At 41.7% G+C, this 13,896-nt stretch overlaps 1 protein-coding gene across 4 annotated transcripts in view; it reads left to right on the top strand.

The window, feature by feature from the left end:
- kynu (kynureninase) overlaps positions 1-13,564 on the top strand; it is a 297,370-nt gene extending 283,806 nt beyond the window's left edge. For 3 of the 4 annotated variants that reach the window (XM_063048624.1, XM_063048626.1, XM_063048623.1), the window contains exon 14: positions 9,948-13,564. In XM_063048624.1, coding sequence (XP_062904694.1) covers positions 9,948-10,082 — 135 coding nt within the window. In that variant the 3' untranslated portion in view covers positions 10,083-13,564. Of the gene's footprint in view, positions 1-5,495; positions 6,241-9,947 lie in introns of those variants that run through there. The other variant, XM_063048627.1, reaches the window with a different exon arrangement.
- The last annotated feature ends 332 nt before the right edge of the window (positions 13,565-13,896 follow it).

Here is a 13,896-nt window from a genome sequence, read left to right as displayed (position 1 = left end):
ATACAAATATCCAGGTTAAGTCTCTTCACTCTCTCAAGATTTCTGAAACACCATGGAGTTCAACAATAAAGTCCTCCACGAATAATTCTTATTCCCAATCAATCACCAACAAAGCTGAAATTCTCGAAGAGTGGCTGCATGTAGAGCAGGTGGCATTGGAATAACGTCTTACCTGTTATTGAAAGGCTAGTCTATGTGAATGGATATGACATTATATTAATTGCCTCAACACAATATAATTTGTCAGTGCCAGGACCATATCAACATTGCATGAGGAATGATACCGGATCAGCCAACTCTGCATTTTTCCACACTGCAAGAGAGACTATTATTTATCTACTAGTATAAAGCAAGCTGAAAACATTAGCTTGGAATTTGCACGAGAAATCAGAATCAATTAGTCACAGCTTATTACCAATTGTACTGTCAGGGTTTAGGAGAAGGGTTCTCAACCGTTTTTATTCCGTGCACCCCTGCCATGTACTGAACAGTCATGTGGACTGCAGGATGGGAAGATCTGATTTGGAGTTGTTTTCACTATTTTTATCCTCTTGATCATTCTTGATCTTAGTTCACTCTGATTGGTGGTTTAACATATCATGTTTAAGGGCCCTCGTTGCAGATATATCCTCCCAAATTCTCTTTGCCCCCTGACCTTCTTTTGACATTTGGCCAAAGTCTTGGTTATTTACCCTAATGTTTTATTGTTTGGTTTTGAGTTAAAATTAAATTTAATTGTATTCCCTACAAGTCCCCTTTCAGTGATTTTCTTCATCAGTAGTACCACAGAGGTACAACTTGTTGTGGTTACATATTGACTTAGACTATGTATACCTGCTTAACACTTGAATTTATGAATGGAGTAACCACCACTTTTTGTGCGACCTTGAACAGATGTGTCCATTAAATGTGCAATTTTTCATTCTCCGCAAATGAAACAATTATTCAAATCAGACATAATATAAATCACTTTGCAGCTTTCTTTCCTATTGATTGTATTCACTACTGTTCGCACACTAAATGCAAGCATCAGTGGGAAGACCAGTATTTATTGCCCATGAGAAGCAGGTGATGAGGTTTTACTGCACCACTGCATTCCCGGATATGAAGGGTCTCGGCCTGAATCTTTGTCTGTACTTTTGTTCATAGATGCTGCCTGGCCTGCTGAGTTCCTCCAGTGTTTTTTGTGTGTTACAGTTATAGCTCTGTGCTTTTCAGTAGAAAGTCCCAGGATTGTAATGTGGTAGCATTGAGCAATCAGTGATATATTTGCAAGACAAGGTGCTGTGGGATTTGGGGGCTAGTTTGTGTCTGTTTACTCACTTGGCAAACATTACATTTGTGAAGATCCATTAAAAATTCGTAGTGAGTTGTCACAGTGCATCTTGAGGATGGTAAACACTGCGCCTGTGGTTTCCCAGTGGTGAATGTGTAGGTTGTTGATGAGAGGGCACTAAAGGTAGCGGAATTATACTGAATGATCTTACACTTCTGAAATGTTTTTGTCAATGCCCTCACCCAAGCAAATAAGGAGTGCTTGAGATGGGTGAGAGAGTCTGTGTCCCCACTCTGCACATTGTAGTTTGACCATAGTTTGATGCTGTTTAGTGTTCTGGTCACAACATTGGAGGAAATACTCAATTACACTATAGAGTGGAGATTTATAAGCATTTTGTCATGACTGGAAGATTGTCACTCTGAGGAAAGATTGGGTAAGCTAATACAGGTTTCCTTTGAACAGAAGAAACTGAGGAGAGACTAAACTGATGTGTATAAAATCGTGAGGATCCTTGATGAATAAAATAGGAAATAGATTTAGAGTAATTGGCAGAAGGATAAGGAGAGAGATGAAGAAAAGTTATTTCACTCAGAGGGTGTAGGTTGAGCAGAGATAAGAATCTGATTGCATTGAAAATATATACTGTATAACTGATCTCCAAGACTATGAACTAAGTTTCAGCTGAAGTATTAGATGAAGAACAGTAAGAACTTGTAGCTTAATTCATTCATTCGGGCTTCCAAGCCTGCTCCACCATTCATCATACTTCAGCTTCTCCCTCAACATAATTTTCTAGCACTGTTTCTAGATCCTTTCATTCCCTTACTTTCTGGAAATATTTTCCACTATTTTGATTAAACACAATGGCTGGTCCTCTACAAACTCTAGGAGAAGAGTATTCCAAATATTCACTACACTGTGTGAAAAAGCCTACTCTTGTCCTGCTCCCAGACCCATCCTTCAGAGTAAGTATCTTCCCTGCATCCCATCTGCTAATTTTGTAAATTTCAATAGGTTTTCCTCACATTCTTCTAAACTCTGGAGAAAATGACCCATTCTACCTAACCCCTCCTTTTAATGGAGCTAATCCACTAAACCCCTGGGCGCCACAGTAGCGTAGCAGTTAGCATGAAGTTGTAACAGTTTGGGGTGTTCCAGAGTTTGGAGTTCAATTCCAGGGCCTTTCTGTAAAGATTCTCTGTACGTCCTCCCCATGGAATGCATGGGTTTCTCTGGGTGCTCTGGTTTCCTCCCACAGTCCAAAGACATACCAGGTAGGTTAATTGGTTATTGTAAATTGCCCTGTGATTAGGTGGGGTTGTGGGGTTGCTGGGACAACATGGCTCAAAGGGCCTACTCTTCTGTGCTACAGGTTTCCCCCGCCATCTGAAGGTAGATGAAACGGTTTGTAAGCTGAAATGTAAAGCGAAGAAGCAATTACCATTTATTTATATGGGAAAATTTTGTGAGTGTTCGCAGACCCAAAAATAACCTACCAAATCATGCCAAATAGCACATAAAACCTACAATAACAATAACATATAGTAAAAGCAGGAACGATATGATAAATACACAGCCTATATAAAGTAGAAATACTTTTCCACAATCATTACTGAACTGTTCTCCGTAGCGAAAATCTCACGCAAGCGCTGTTGGCAAAAACACGGCACAAGCGCTCTACAGTAACCTTTAAACTATGAAACTGCCAAATCATACCAAATAACACGTAAAAATACACAGCCTATATAATGTAGAAATAACGTATGTACAGTGTGATATCACTTACGGGAATCGGGAAGACAGCGCCGAGCACACTGATGATGGTGTGTTAGGCTGAGTCGGAGTTTGGATGGTGCAGTGACCCCCACCCTCCAGGCCGCTGAGTGATACATTGCCGCGAAGAACGCAGGGGTGCAGCAGTAGCCGGGAGGTACACAGCACATCTTTAAGAAAAAAGCCAAAACAAACGTTAATTAATTAGGTGCCGCCCGGCACGTAATTGTTGGCCCAGATCAGTGCCGATTTCTGATTGCATCGTCTCTGATCTGGGGCGACAATTACGTGTCAGCGGCACCTAATTAATTAGCATGTTTATTTTGGCTTTTTTCTTAAATATGTGCTGTGTGCCTCCCGGCTACTGTTGCATTCTCCGTGAATCGGTGTCTGTCCGTGGCCTGGGGGTTGGGGTGGTGGGACACTGGGATGTCATCTCATCATCGTCTGTTTCCAATAGAGCAAGCAGGTCATCTTCTCCTATGACTGCCCCGCCTCGATGTCGAAGGTCGAGGTTCGTCGTCTGCTGTGGCTGATGTGGAAGGCTTGCTTGACTGCTGAGCCTCGCACATTTTTCTATCACACATTTGTTTGTAAGGACTCAAACCATCCTGCAACTATCCCCTAAACCAACGTACCCTTTCAAAATTAAAGTCGTACTTTATCATTACTCATTCGGTTTCGATTGTTATCCTTTTTTCTTCCAATTGCATCAGTTCTTCATCTGTCAGTTCTTGGTCATGGGATGCCAAAACCTCTTCAACATCATATTCGTCAGCTTCCACAAGCCAAACTCACATTGTTCTTATTTCATTCACCACGATCAAAATGCTTAATTATGTCTAGTTTTGCGCTAAGTGTAACACCCTTACGAGCTCTTTTAGGCTTTTCCGATACCTTAGAACTCATCTTGCAAACGGCTGCTCACAGGCACGTGTTTAAGCAATGCCTGCGAGAATCCGGGGGAGAGCGGCTGCTTGGGGCATGTGTTTCCTTTTATCGCGCACTGATTTTTTTATCGTACGCTGCTTTTTTTTCGTAACAGTAAAAACACCTTCTGAAAGCGAAAACAGGAGGGTACTAATGTAGGTCTTTCGTAACAGTGAGGTTTCGTAAAGCGAACATTCGAAAAGCGGGACACACCTGTGCTAACTAAATACATAAGTGACCTTGTCAACAATACCTTCCACTATAAGCATCCTCTCTAATGATTTTATTTTTTTGTGAGGAATCTCGAGTGTCGTAGCTTTCAGGTCCCATAGACTAGCATATTGCAAATAGAAAACAACTTAATTCATACCTATAGAACTTTGATTCTTGAGAATCTCTGCTGACTAAATTCAATTTTCAAACTTCTGACAAAGAGCCACTTTAACATCTTGATATATTTCACCTTGAAATGTGACACAGTACTCTATCCCTGATTATAACGTTCTAAAAATGTGGTGTTTGGTTATGCTTTCACGATGGTGAATTTTATTTCGGTTCTGCCTCTAACTTATTGAAATCACCAGTGTAGTTGTCAGAAAATTCACCATGTCTTCTGATTCATTGAAAGATTATTAGGCAGCTGCTTGCTTCCAGGAATTGGAACATTGTATCCTGGGAAAAAAATATTCTTTATTAGTTCATAATGTGGGCAGTTATATGATTTTAAATTTCTTCCTTTAAATCTGTTCTTCAATTACTAATCTACTCAACTCTAAGGCCTTTAATCAATATTCTTAGTTGTGCGGTGAGTTAGTATGGTGTGTTCACCTGTCCTTTGGTTAAAATTATACAAGCTGCAGCAAGTCATGATGTTACCACCAGTATTAGTTTACAGAGAATTGTCAGTAAGGAGTTGGCTACAGGTCGAAACCTTGTAAAATTTATTGAAATTAGGTTCTTACCTGCAAAAATAAAAGTTACAATGTCATTTGAATGGAAACCTGAGCAGAGAAGCCACTGCACCTTTCAGGTTTGACTGCAGTGGGTTTTCAACTGGTCTGAATACAAATAAAAGATGCTTTGGAGTGTCCTTCATGAGCTGTATGAGAAATATATGCCCCCATCAATATTTACCCCAACATTCGTCAGCACAAGCCCCACTACCCTCTGAAGAGAAGCTCCTAACACCCTCCATTGGAACCTGACAGGCATCTAAGAAGCACCTAATATTTGCCTTCCAGCAGTCGTTTCAGATGTATATTAACTGGCTGCATTTAATTGAAGCTTGCCAGTTGCAATCACCCAAGCACACTGTCGTGATCAATGGTCCACAAAAAAGTTTGCATTAAAAAACTGCGATGTAACCTTTGAAGATTGGCTTTATTTTCTTCACGGTTTGGTGTAATTCACCTGCTTACCAAGTAAGGAAAATATTTGATTGTCTTTTTGGTATGTTCCACACCTTAGCATCCATGCTAGAAATAGTACTGTTTTAATTTTCATTTTCTTTCAGACTTGTGCAACATACAGCATGCCAAAGAAGTGATCTGGGAATCTTGAGAACAGTACCACACCGGGCCAAAGAAGTGACCTGGGAAGTCTTTAGAGTAACACATTACAGCATAGAACAGTACAACACAGGAACAGGCCCCTCGGTCCCCAATGTTGTGCTGAACCAATTAAATTAGTAATCAAATGGCCCACTAAACTGATCTCTTCTGCCTACACAATGTCCATATCCCTCCAGTTTCCTCACATCCATGTGCCTATCTAAATGTCTCTTAGAAGTTCCTAATATATCTGCCTCTACAACCAACCCAGGTAGTACATTCCAGGCATCCACCACTCTCTGGGAAAAAAAAAGGCCCTTAAGATTACCCCCTCTCATTTTAAATGAATGCTCACTGGTATTAGACATTTCAATATTTGGGAAAAAGAATATTGTCTTTTTACTCTATCTATGCCTCTCATAATCTTATTAATCTCGATCAGATCTCCCCTCGACCTCTGGCACTCCAGAGAAAACAACCCAAGATTGTCCAACCTCTCGTTATAGCACGTGCCCTCTAATCCATGCAGCATTCTGGTAAACCTCATCTGCACCCTCCCCAAGCTCCAGATCTAGCCTAATTGGACTTCTATAAAGCTGCAACATAACTTCCTGACTTTTGAACTCAGTGCCTCAACTAATAAAGGCAATCATGCAATATTCCTTCTTAACCACCCTATCATAAACAGAAAATATTCTGCAGATGCTGGGGTCAAAGCAACACTCACAACACGCTGGAGGAACTCAGCAGGTCGGGCAGCATCCGTGGAAATGATCAATCAACATTTCAGGCTGGAACCCTTTGTGAGTTCTGACGAAGGGTTCCGGCCCGAAATGTTGATTGATCATTTCCACGGATGCTGCCTGACATGCTGAGTTCCTCCAGCGTGTTGTGAGTGTTGCAACCACCCTATCAACCTGTGTAGCTACTTTCAGGAAGCTATAATCTTGGATTCCAAGATTCCTGTGCCCTTCAACACTGCTAACAGTCTTGCCCTTAACATTTACCATTTCTCCACCCACATCTGCAACTCATCTACATCCCACTATGTTCTTTGGCAGACATTTACGCTATCCACAGCACCACCAATCTCCATACCATCTACATACTTACTAACCCACCCATCTACATTTTCATCTACAACTACATACATCACAAACAGCAGATGTCCCAGTACAGATCCGCGTGGAACACCACTAATTACAGACCTCCAGCTAGAATAAATCCCTTTGAACACTACCCTCTGTCTTCTATGGGTAAGCCAATTCAGAATGCAAATGACCAATTCAGCATTGACCCCTTGCATCCCTAGTCTTGTGGATGAGCCCCCCATGAGGGGCCTTGTCAAATGCTTTACTAAAATCCATGTGGAAAACATTCACAGTTCCACTTCATCACAAAGCTCTATCAGTTTAGTAAGACACTGTCATAAGGTGGGCGTTGATGGCGGTCACAAATGCAAGACACAGACACTGAAGTACTAGGAACCGGACTATGACAGTAAGAGTGCCGGGGAAGTCGGGAAACAAGGATTGATCAGAGGGAAATCTGGAAGAGAGCAAAGCATAGTGGAAAGAAGCATATCTGGACACGGACATATGTCCTGGACAGGACTAGTACTCAGGGCCTGGGCTAGGACTTGGACTAGGAACGCGGGACCTGGATAAGGAACTTGGAACTAGGAGCCTGGACTAGGAACTCGGAACTCCAGAACCAGAGTCTGGACAAGGACTTGGAACCTGGGTCTTAACACTGGAACCCCGGTCTAGGCTAGGACTCGGGACAAGGATCTTGGCAGGGACAGGATGTGGCTACAGGACGGGATGAAGAATCTCCAGCAAAGGACGAGGAATCTCCAGCACTGGGCTGGAAGAGGCACCAGAACTGGATGAGGACACCAAGTTCAGACTTGGACAGATCTGGAACATGGCGCCGGACCAGGTCTTGGAACACAGGAACACAGAGCCTTGGACTTGAGCACAGGATCACAGAGCCAGGACCCCTCCTTGGGAACAGGACGTAGAGTCAGGACTCATACACAGAACACAGAGCCAGGACCCCTCCTTGGGATCAGGACTTAGGGCCGGGGCTCTACACAGAGTCAGGACCCCTCCTTGAGAACAGGACCTAGGGCCAGGACTCTTCTTTGACATGGACACAAAAACACAGGGACACAAAGAGACAGTTCCAAACTCAACGACAGATAGTTCCTTATCTTGGCGTGGCAAGGCTCCGGTCTTACTCCGGCGGTAGAACTTGACGGTGATACAGGTGAGGACGCAGGCGAGGTTGCAGGCAAGGTAGCAGGCGAAGGTAACAGACAAAGGTTACAGACGAAGATTAGTGTCAAAGTAACTGTTGAAATAAACTGCCGAAGTAACTGCCAGGGATTCAGAAGGGAGGAGTGAGGGGGCAAGTGAGAGAGAACAGTCCGGCAGCCAATCCCTGGTTTGCCGAGCTATTCATGTGCCAGCCCGAAACGAGAATCAGGTGCCTCAATTACGAAGCCCAACAGAACTGGGGGAAACAGGAAAACCTGGAATACGGATTGACAGACTGGACCGTGAACCGGAATGCAGACTTCACGGACCGGACCATGACAGACACAACTTGCCCTGTACAAATCCATGCTGGCTTTCCCTAATTAGACCATGGCTTTCTAAATGCTCCTCAATTTTATCCCTAAGAATTTCCTCCAGTAACTTCCCTATCACTGACGTAAGTCTCAATGGCCTATAGTTTCCAGGATTATCCCTGGTTCTCTTATTGAACAATAGAATGACATTACCTACTCGTCATTTCTCCAGGATCTCACCCATGGCTCACACACACACACCCCTTTTATCTCCCTCTCTGCCTTTTCAAGAACATCAAAACCCGGAAACATTAATTACACATTCCTGTCCCTGTCTCAACCAAGTCAATGTAATGGCCACAGTATCACCTTTCCATGCACTGATCTGCTCTAAGTTCATCAACTTTATCCACAATATTCCTAGCTCTAAAATACATGTACTTCAAACTATATATCCTCTCATATCTATTACTTTGCTCCTTCCTAATTTTACTGGCTCTGACAGCTACCTTCCTCTGCTTCCTTTCACTTCTGACTTGGTGCTCTGTTTCCCATCTCCCTACCAAACCATTTTAATTCCTCCCAAGTAGCACCAGTGAACCTCCAGAATACTGGTTTCCCTCCAGTTTAGGTGCAATCCATCCCTCTCAATCAAATCTCCCCTACCCCAGGAGAGGTTCCAATGATCCAAGAACATGAAACCCTGCCCCTTGCTTAAGTTCCTCAGCCACTCATGCATCTGTACTGTAATCCTATTCTTGCCCTAACTAGCACGTGACAGTGGGAGTAACTCAGTGATCACCACCTAGGAGGTCCTGTTCTGCAGCCTCTTTCCTAACTCCCTACAATGTCTGTGCAGGTCCTCTTCTCCCTTTCTACCTATGTCATTGGTGGCTGCTCACACACCATCCTGGGTCTCTTTCTTGACCACAGAATCTCCTGTCCGTTCCCTAACTATTGAGTCTCCTTCCACTATTGCTCTGTCCGACTTTACCTTTTTCTGCTGAGCCAGAGCCACCCACAGTGCCACTGGCCTGGCCGCTGCTGCTGGGTCCCGATAGGTCATCCCTCCCAGCAGTATCCAAAGTGGCTTACTTTTTGCTGAGGGAAATTGACACACCTGCATTGACTGCTTACTCCCCTTACTTCAACTGGTGGTCACCCATCTATGTTTTGAAGCCTGCAGTCTGGGTGAGACCATATTTGTATAAGGATTTCAGCCTCCCAGGTGGTTCTGAGTACCTTGACCTTGTCAGCTGAAATAGGGGGTGCACTTCCTGCAGATATAGTCATCAGGAAGATTGTTAGGTACACTGAAATCCCACATCTCACAGGAAGAGCGTTCCAGTGCCTTAACCATCCAGCCCACACTGAGCTAAGGACTAAGGATTTACAGACAATGAAAATAAGCTTTCCTGTTCATGCCTGTGCCTGTGCCTTTTCTCTGAAACTTTTGAGTTTCACACTCACCTGGTCCACTTACTCAGACTCTTCTTGTCGAGCTTGTAATATCTTTGACTCCAGCTTCCCCCAGGTTCCACCATCACAACATTGTAATGCATTTAATATTTTCTCTCCTGCTCTCTGCATTCCACACAGCAAGGTTGAATGGTCTTAGCTAGGATACAATACACAAGAAAGAAAGATAGTCTTCATAATCAGAAGAGTATCTTACCTAAAATCTCCCATTTGGCCTAAGTCTGTTATCCACTTGTCAAACGAGCATGCATTTTTGTAAAGAAGTTAAATGACAGTGAAAGATGTGATTGATCAAAGCAGTCATTAAAAGTTAGCTTTATGTATGGATTATATTAACATTGTTTTTCATATCTTTCCTCAGGCTGACATCCGGGAACCAATTCTTCGTATAGCCCCTGTACCTCTTTATAACTCATTTTATGATGTGTACAGATTTGTCAGCAAATTGAATGAATCACTTAATTCCGTATCACGTGAACTCAAGGATGGAATGTAGTGTGGGATGTGCAAAGTTTCATTGTGTAAGGAGTACCCCCCGTGACAGAAAAGTGATCATTCTGCTTGTTCAGATTTCGGGACTGATAAACTAGAAGTCAGAAACCAGGTTATTTTTAATTAAGAACTGCTTGTTTCAAATGAATAATTTATAAGTTCAGCTCTACTAGAAATTTCATGGTATGGTCTCATGACAGAGATCATTGTTTAACAGCCAAGCAGACAACAAGTGTGCAATTGACCTATGAGCTTTGGTTAAGTGATTTCAGAGCGTTAATTCTAAACCATTCCAATTTAGTCAATTGCACTACTTCTGAAATATCAAATATTGTGAAAGAAATAGTGGCCGCAACGGTAGCAAATTACTGATTTGTGCATTTGCTTTACCAGTCCACTAGGCAGAAGAGAAACTAAAGGAAGATGTCTGTCATTGATGAATTTCATAATACATTCAGTATTCATTGTTGTGCAGCACAGAAATGTGCCCATTAGCCCACGTCCATGCCTTCCTTTTTGCCATTTTCACTTTATCCTACTTCCCTACATTAAATCTGTATAAGTCTATGCCTTGCCCTATTAAATGTCTGTCTAAATTTCTCTAAAACATAATGGTTATGCCTGATTCCATCACCTCCTGTAGTAGTGAGTTCCAGAGATCAACCAAGCAGTGTGTAAAATAAAAACAACAGGAATTCTGCAGATGCTGGAAATTCAAGCAACACACATAAAAGTTGCTGGTGAACGCAGTCCTGACGAAGGGTCTCGACCTGAAACGTCGACTGCACCTCTTCCTAGAGATGCTGCCTGGCCTGCTGCATTCACCAGCAACTTTTATGAGTGTGTAAAATAACTTCATTTTAAAGTGTTTGCCTCTCACCTACCCCTGTAGTTTTTGATGTCCCTAATCTGGGGAAAAAGGTTCTCTCAACATTGTCTATGCTTCTCTTATCGTGTCATCCCTCAGCCTTCTTCACTTGAAAGAAAAAAAACCCAGCTTATCCAGTTTCTCCCCATCACTGAAATTCTCCAGTCCAACAGATTCTGTGATGAAACACCCCTGCACTCTCTCCAGTGCAGCAGCATACTTTCTATTATCTGGAAGGATGTTTTGCATTGGACAGAATTCAGAGGAGTTTATGACTTGACCACAAATACAGGCAATATCCCAAGGGCAACCTAACCAGTGCTTTGTAAAGTCGTTACATAATTTCCCAGCATTTATATTTCATGCCCCAAACAATGAATGCAGGCATGTCATATGCGATCTTCACCATCCCATCTACCTGTGTTGCCACCTCCAAGGATATATGGCTGCTCACCCTTATGAGAACATGCTGGGTCTCATTAAGTCTCTTTAAACAATTGCCACACGTCATTTTACCCTGGCATGTCTGCTCCCAGTCTACTTTTGCATGGCCCTCACCAACACTGTTGAAATCAGCCTTGCCTCATTTCAAGATATTGAGTGTCAAACCTATGCCCTTTCATAACTAGCTTGAAGCTTGATATTCCAGAAGTGTTCCCAATAAACACTTCATTTCCTAAGGTAACTTGAAAACTATTGTGAGACAGAAATTACTCAAATCAAATCTTTAACTACAAAGTGTTGAGTACAATCAGAGATTCATAAAAATGATACATATGTAATGCAAAATAAACATGAAGGAAGTCATCATTTGTACACTCACCTGTTCCATTTTCTATAATTCCACTCAGCAAAAAGAGAATTTCTTTTGGTTAAACGAACTAAGTGTTAAAAGGAAACACTGCATTTTCAAAAGAGAGAAAAATTGAGCCATTGACAAGTTGATGTGATAATTTTCCTGAACATACTTAACAAATTCCTCACCATACAAGCCCTTAATGCTATGGCATTCCCCATCAATGTTTAGAAAGTTAAATCCCCTACTATTACAAACCTATTATTAGAATATGAAAGAAAACAGCACTGGACAGGCCATCTTGATGCTAATTTACACTGAATGTCTTCCTCCTGTGTATCATTCATCTCCTTCCATTCCCTTCATATACATGTGTATCTGAAAGCCTCTTAAACGATTACCAGACTGCATGCTTCTGTATAAAAAAAACTTGCCCCTCACATCACTTTTAAACTCCTCCCCCCCCCCCACCAATCAACTTAAAATTATGTCCTCTGGTGTTTGACATTTCTACCCTGGTGAAAAGATGTTGACTGTCGACACTATCTGTGCTTCACGTATCTGACAAGCCTCACCTCTGCTTCCAATACTCTAGGAAGAACAATCCAAGTTTTCCCACTCTTTCTTTACAGCTCTTAATCCAGGCAGCATCCTGGTAAACCTATTCTGCACCCTGTCCACAGTCTCTGCATTTTTTCCAAGAGTGGGGTGACCAAAACTGCGAGCAGTGCAGTCTGACTGAAGTTTTATATAACCTCAGCATGACTTTCTTACTCTTATAATCAACAATCCTACCAATTATTCTTACAGCTATCTGTGACATCCTTACATTATTTGCTCCTTTCTTCCTGCTGACTATTGAGGAGTCTATGTTACAACCCCATCAACATGATCACCCCCCTTCATGCATCACAGTTCCACCCATTCCAACTCATTGGATGATTCTCCAGGAGTTTCCTCCCTTACTAATGACACTTAGTGTTAACCATAAGCATATAAATTTGAGTTAAGTAAGTTGCAGTTAATCCTCAATAAATTTGCTTTTTTGTACTTATAGCTCAGTGAAAAATAATCGCATATTAAATTCAAGTTGATAACTTCTGTGTAGTTGGGATCATAGAATTTGAAGTTAATATGTGATTATTTTACATATATCAGAAGTCTGTGGAGCAGAAGCTAGTTTTCACCCAACTTCATAACAGCATCTAATATCCGAAGACTGCCCAGTACTCTCCATTTACATTTTGGGCAGTTTACTTTATTGGCGGTAACCATTGGAAAAGTAGAAGAGCTAGAAAAGATTAATGCAGGTTGACAGCAATATAGGGGAGCTGTGGATTTAGAATGAGTACCTTTACCAATGTGCCCGCCAGTGGTTTAGTGGCATCCGCACCGGACTTTGATACGAGTGGACTCAGGTTCGAATCCAGCCAGCTCCTCGTATGTTTTCCACCCCTGCTGGGTTTAGCTTTGAGCTAACAACTCCGCCACTTAAAAAACAACAGACAAATGCTGAAGGAACACCAAGGTTGTCGCCCGATGCAGCACAAGGCTGGAGAGGAACAACAATGATGACTTCTGTTGATTACATAGTAATATAAGCTTAAGAATATGGTATTTAATCAAGACTTTCAAACATTGTGGGGACCCTTTCTGAATTATTTTCAAAACCTTTGATTTGCTGTTAAAGCACAGATGATGACTAACAATCTTTTTTTTCTATTAATCAGCTTCAGTGTTGGTAGTGGGTTAGATTTTTTTAATATAAAATAATTATTATTTTTCAATGTTACGAACTAATTGATTTGTACGAATATAGGGTAAGGAGTCTTTATATGTGATTTATTTTAATGTATTGACATATGTATTTTTCCTGTACTCTGTATTCTTATATTTAAATTAATAAAAATATTAGAAAAAGAGAAGAGTATGGTATTTTCATTTAAGTAATTTCTATTTGGCATTCTATGAATCGTCTGAGGATCCAGGGGCTCAGGTTTTTTTTTAAAGTAGCTGCGGTGTCCATCTGAGTATCAAGCAAAACAACCAACTGATGTCTGCAGCCAGCTCTACTCTCTGCTAAAATATTTAATTGGGTGCTGTCTAAATGTAAATCTGAAATATTATTAGTGTATTTGTGAAATGGTTCATTGA

Source organism: Mobula hypostoma, chromosome 5 (assembly GCF_963921235.1).
Source record: "Mobula hypostoma chromosome 5, sMobHyp1.1, whole genome shotgun sequence".
NCBI classification, from domain to species: Eukaryota; Metazoa; Chordata; class Chondrichthyes; order Myliobatiformes; family Myliobatidae; genus Mobula; species Mobula hypostoma.
The sequence above is the reverse complement of the archived record's forward strand: the minus strand, read 5'-3'. Positions and strand labels throughout refer to the sequence as shown.